General features: G+C 45.1%; 1 protein-coding gene across 1 annotated transcript; it reads left to right on the top strand.

The window, feature by feature from the left end:
• The first annotated feature begins 255 nt into the window (after window positions 1–255).
• Window positions 256–2,050, top strand: LOC114892128 (interleukin-3-like). The gene is made up of 4 exons (XM_029216813.1): window positions 256–420; window positions 1,557–1,649; window positions 1,778–1,813; window positions 1,931–2,050. Exons 1-4 carry the CDS (start codon window positions 256–258, stop codon window positions 2,048–2,050), a joined length of 414 nt encoding a protein of 137 aa, XP_029072646.1.
• Window positions 2,051–5,212: the final 3,162 nt, after the last annotated feature.

The following is a 5,212-nucleotide window of genomic DNA, read 5'->3' on the forward strand; positions in this document are numbered from 1 at the left end:
AAGATGAGGAGATACCCTGTAAGTAATTTTTTTTTTTTCCAAGTTTCACTGATTTTGAGTACTAAAAAGTGATGAATAAGTCTGTGGTTTGCTACGGAGGTTCCATGTCAGATAAAGATTCTTCTGAAGCCCGCCCGCCACACCCCCGCTCGCCCGCGGCACGGGCCTGCTGCATAAAAGACGGCGGCTGTCTCAGACACTTCATAATGCCACGAAAGACCCGGACAAGACAGAATCCATCCTGCCAGCCCAAACATGCGCAGCCTGCCCATCCTGCATCGGCTCCTGTTCCTGCTCGCACTCCCCACCCCTCAGGCACAAGGGGCACCGGTCAAGACACCAGGAACCCAACAATGCTATGTACTCAGCCTGATCCGGGAAATTATAAATGAGCGAGACAAGCTACCTGTGGCTTCAGAAGTGAGTAGCTGGGATAAGGTTGGCAAGGGGCAGGGAAGGGCTGGCAGGTGCCTCAGGCCAACAGGACTCATGGGCTCTCTCCCTCTGCCCCTACAGGACTTCTTGAACTCAAACGAAAAGAGGAGGCTGATGGTAAGAGTTCAGCCCCACACATGGGTGCACTTGGGTGGGTCCCCATTCACCTCCTGCCTGGGTGACCTCAGGCATGTCACTTCACCTTGACTAGCTTCGGTGTTTTCATCTGTAAATAGGGTTAACAGCACCTGTCTCAGTGGGGTTGTTGTGAGGATTAAATGCACACTGTGTGTCAAGTTCCCAGACCAGCGTCTGGTGCTTAGCAGCTGCTCAATACATTTCCCCTGTCATGGCTATAATAATGAAAATGATTTTTTTTTAAATTACAAAATGAAAAGGCAGTTCTAGGTGAACAATATCACAGGTTTTAAGCTCAGTTTTCGGTGGAGCATCCTCTGGGCTGGCAGACTAAAATTTCCCTCAGGATCATGTTTGCTTCCCTCCTTTTCCTTGAATAATTGTCGTATTTTCAACTCTGATCAGCCCAAGTTATCATCATTTATAGCTATTTTTCCTAAAGTGGTTATCTCACTTTTGCTTGCATGGCATTATTTGGGTAAAACAAGAGGTGGAATCTGTCCTGAGTTTACTGGCCATTTGTATTCCCCCTCTCTTAGGCACTCACAGTTCACACACTGCACCCGTTTCCATGCTGGGGCCTCTGTGACTGTCTTCCTGATTTCTAGGAGCCCTTAATTCAGTCAAGGCCTCTTGCTGCAAATATTTTCCTTGGCCAACCCTTTGCCTTTTTAGAGCCTGTTTTGGGAAATTTTTTCTCCCCAAGTGCAGAAGATCCACCCAGGCCCTTCATGCAGCTCACAGGAGCCAGGGGCTCGGGATGTGGGTGACATAAGGCTTGCCTGGGGTGTGCACTCACCTCTAGGCCTGTGCCCTTCAGAGCAGTTCAGGGACCCACCTGGGGCAAGAAGGGGACAAGGAGGGGATTGTCCAGGGATGTCCCTGAAAGCACGCTTGGAAAACTGTGGGGATGACTTCAGCCCAGCCATGGGAAGGACACTCTCCAACCTTTCCCCACTTACATGAATTCTTTGTCCCCTTAGAAAACAAGCCTCTGGCGGCCAAACCTGGAAAAATTCCTGACATTTGCCACAAATTCCCTTGGAGAGGATTCGAAAATCACGAAAAATCTTAAGGTATGTGAAGCTGTCAAGGGTTTTGTCATCCCTGCCTTGGCCCTGCCCTGCCTCTGGGGAGGAGGGTAGCAGGTCCTGCTTCTTTTCCAGGCAAGTCTCTGACTGTCTGCTTCTGTCTCTTCCCACAGGAAATCCAGCCAATCCTGCCCACAACCATGACCACGGTAAGTTGCCCCCTAGATGTCCCTGCAGGTGATGGCCTCAGCTATGACCTGACCCCAGCCTGTCATCCACCTTCCAACCTGGCTCCATCTAATGCCACCTTCTTGGTTTCTTCACAGGAAGAGCCAATCCTTATTGAGAAGGATAACTTGGGTGATTTCTGGCTGAAACTGAAGGAATATCTGTCTGCCATTAGAGACTCTCTGAATTGTAAGAACACACAGAGCCCTAACGTCTGAAGTCCGAAGCTCAACTCCCTCCCTGGAGCCTCGGAACGTCAGTAACAGCAGATGTCCTAAGTTTCTTGGATGTCTCTCACATAGTCTGGGACTGGAAGAATTTCATTTTCTCCTGTGGAGTCAGATTAATTGTTAATTACCTAATTCCTGAAATGTGCAGCCCCCATTTGTCCTTCTGTGATTATTCTCATTTTTATTCTATTGAGACTATTTATTTATGTATTTATTTATTACTTTGTGCAATGTGAAGGGTATTTATTTTAGCAGAGGAGCCATGTCTTGCTCCTTCTGAACAAGATTCAAGATGGGGACTTTGGGGCATGTTCATTTGTACCTCAGGTTTTAAACTGGTTTCTATATATCTGTGAAAACAAACCACACTTTCTGAACAAATGCTTTGTTGCTAGTGTCTCATTTTTACTCAGGTCTTAGTAACTCTCTTGCCTGATGATTTAACACACCTCCCTACCACCAGATGGGCCTGGAACCCACACCCTGGCAATCTGTGGTCCACTGGGGAGCCAGATTGAGTTTTAGAAAATGCAAATATGACCATGTTGGTTTATACTTCATTTTCCAGTCCTCAGGGTCTTCTGGACCTTGTCCAGATCATTAGGATAGTATAAAAGGCCTGGTTCCACGCAGCGCTTCTATTTCCTTTCTCCCACAGCTACCTACCTCCTTGATGCTCCAGGTAACAGAAGCACTGTGGCTTCCTAGAGGAACCACACACCTTGCTTCCTACCTCTAAACCTTTACCCACACTGTAACCTCAGCCTCGCATTCCCTGATCCTGACTCAACACGCCCAGGTTCATTTAAAGAAGCTGTTAACTACTTGAAGTAACAAGTAACACTCTGATTATTTAAAGAGCCCTTTTCCAGCACGTTTTCTAATGCATAGTCATTAAAGGGATGAATGAAGGTAGAGAAAAAGAAGGTGCAATGTAGTTTTTGAATTAGATCAGACTGAAATCTTTCTTATTAAAGTAGACAAGAAATAACATAATAAAGACAAGTCAGACAAAAACAGTCTCCTGTATCTTATAAAGGATGCGAAAATGTGTGCAGTAATTCTTTTTTTTTTTTTAATTTACTATAAAATGTCTGTGCTTGGGGGATTTGGAATCCTATTGAAAAAGAAAAAATGAATACATGGAGGAAAAAAAGACCAGCTCAAATGTTGCATACCTCTGGGTTATCCACACTACTCCAGGACAGAGCTCTTCTCTGAAACAGGTGCGTAGGCAGGGACCCACTGGAAGGACAGCCAGTGTGGCCCTGAGGTGGCACAGACTGACCTGAATGATGGAGACTGGGGCATCACTGAATGTGGCTTCAGTCTGCCACCTGACCGTTGGAGTCCCACTGACCCTTTAGCTCTGAGTGCCTCCCTCTCTGGTTCCCCTGCACCCTGCCCAGGTGCACTTCCTCCAGTCTGGGGGTTCAGGGGAGAAGAGGCAGAGCAAACTTTCCTGTCACCATGCTAAGGAGTAATGTCATCCTCTCTGACTCCTCACAAGTCCCATAAGAGCTTTGGGTGCTGAACATCTATGTGTCAGGCCCCCTACTGGACACTGGGAATATGGCAGTGACTAGACAGATGGAAGGTATCCAGGGAGCTTGCTCTAGATTGAATGGCCTGGGAAGGTCTTTCTGACGAGGGGACATATAGGTTGAAACCTGAATGACAAGAAAGTGCCAGCCATGCAGCAATCAGGGAGGAAAGAACTCTGGAAAGAGGGAACAACAGCCAGTGCCTGGAGACTGAAATGTGCTGAGAGCACTCATGGAACAGAAGGAAGAGCCCACAATTCTCCCTCAGTTTCTCTCCCTTCCCTCCTCAGGCTTTATAAAAATTCAAAACCTACATTGGTGTGTATACTTTTTTTCCTGAAAATAAAAACCTCATGAAATTGTCATAGTGTACACATTTTTTTCTTTTTTTCTTATTGTCTACATACCAGAGTTTATTAAATGCTGTATTTTAATTGTTCACATTTTATTTTAAAAATATTACTTAGAATTACCTTGTGCTTAAAAATGAATATACTGTAGAAAAGAGACATTCTCATTTATTATTGATGAAAGTGTAAAATTTTCAAACTCTTTGAAAGGTAAGCTGCTATTATCTACTTAAATGTGATAGGCATACCTTGGGATTATTTGTTATATACATACGTGTGTATATATGAGCACAAATAATTATTACTCTATTGATATATGTTTTATAATAATAATCTATATGTCCTTTAATAGATAATTTGTTAAATAACATAGTTATGAAGTGTATGCTATCTGGTTTCTGACTATAGGCACATTTATGTATTTGTCTAGCTATCTACCTCCCTCACTTTATATCTGTATATTTTGTTATAAAATTAACTACTTCATGGTTAAGAATGGGGGAAGAAAAAGATATAAAACAGTGTAAAACTATCTACCATTTGTGTTAATAAAAAAATTTTTAAAAAACCCCCAAAACCCAAAACCACAACCTGTGTTAGTGGCAAATGACTGCAGGAGGTGGGGGTCAGTGGTCAGGTCAGACAACACAGACTTGGTGCAGAAAGATCAGAGGACATGGAGTATAGGCAGGATCTGGGTGGAGGTGACATGCTTGAGAAGGGGGTGGGCCTTTTCAGGTTTCCTGGGGGCTTTTCATTGCCCTTCTTGTACAGCAGTCCAGCCTGCTTCAGGCTGAAGTGGGACAAACATGAGCCCAGCACACTCAGGCTCATCCTTGACCCCAAACCTCAGACCCTGCCTGGGTCTAACACAACCAGGCCCAAGCACAGCCCTGGTCCTGGGGCCCAGAACCAACAGGTGCTCAGTTCCCAGTCAAGTTAGGGTATTTTCACATCATGTCCATCTGCCTTCAGGGAGAGGGCTGATGACTCCATGACCCAACAGGAGACCCTGGGGTGCTTGAGTCTCTCCTTAAGGTCTTTTTTCAGAGCCTGCCCAGACTGTCCTTAGTGCCAGGTTTATAGGTCCAGTTGCCACAAGGGGGCACCAAAGCCCCATCATAAGTCCCACAATGTCCAAGTGAAGGCCAAAGTTCCCACCTTCCCAAATCCAAGGTGCTTCTTCAGCAGGAAAGCAGATAACCTCAACCAGGAATTTTATTTTTTAATTTTAAAAATATTATGGAAAAGAATCT

Source organism: Monodon monoceros, unplaced genomic scaffold, assembly GCF_005190385.1.
Source record: "Monodon monoceros isolate NGI ecotype Baffin Bay Population unplaced genomic scaffold, NGI_Narwhal_1 Super_Scaffold_12, whole genome shotgun sequence".
Classification (NCBI taxonomy): Eukaryota; Metazoa; Chordata; class Mammalia; order Artiodactyla; family Monodontidae; genus Monodon; species Monodon monoceros.

Coding starts and splice junctions, on each gene's coding strand:
- LOC114892128 (XM_029216813.1), top strand. CDS start 256: ATGCGCAGCCTGCCCATCCTGCATCGGCTCCTGTTCCTGCTCGCACTC. Junction 421..1,556: donor AGCTACCTGTGGCTTCAGAA/GTGAGTAGCTGG, acceptor TTGTCCCCTTAG/AAAACAAGCCTCTGGCGGCC. Junction 1,814..1,930: donor TGCCCACAACCATGACCACG/GTAAGTTGCCCC, acceptor GTTTCTTCACAG/GAAGAGCCAATCCTTATTGA.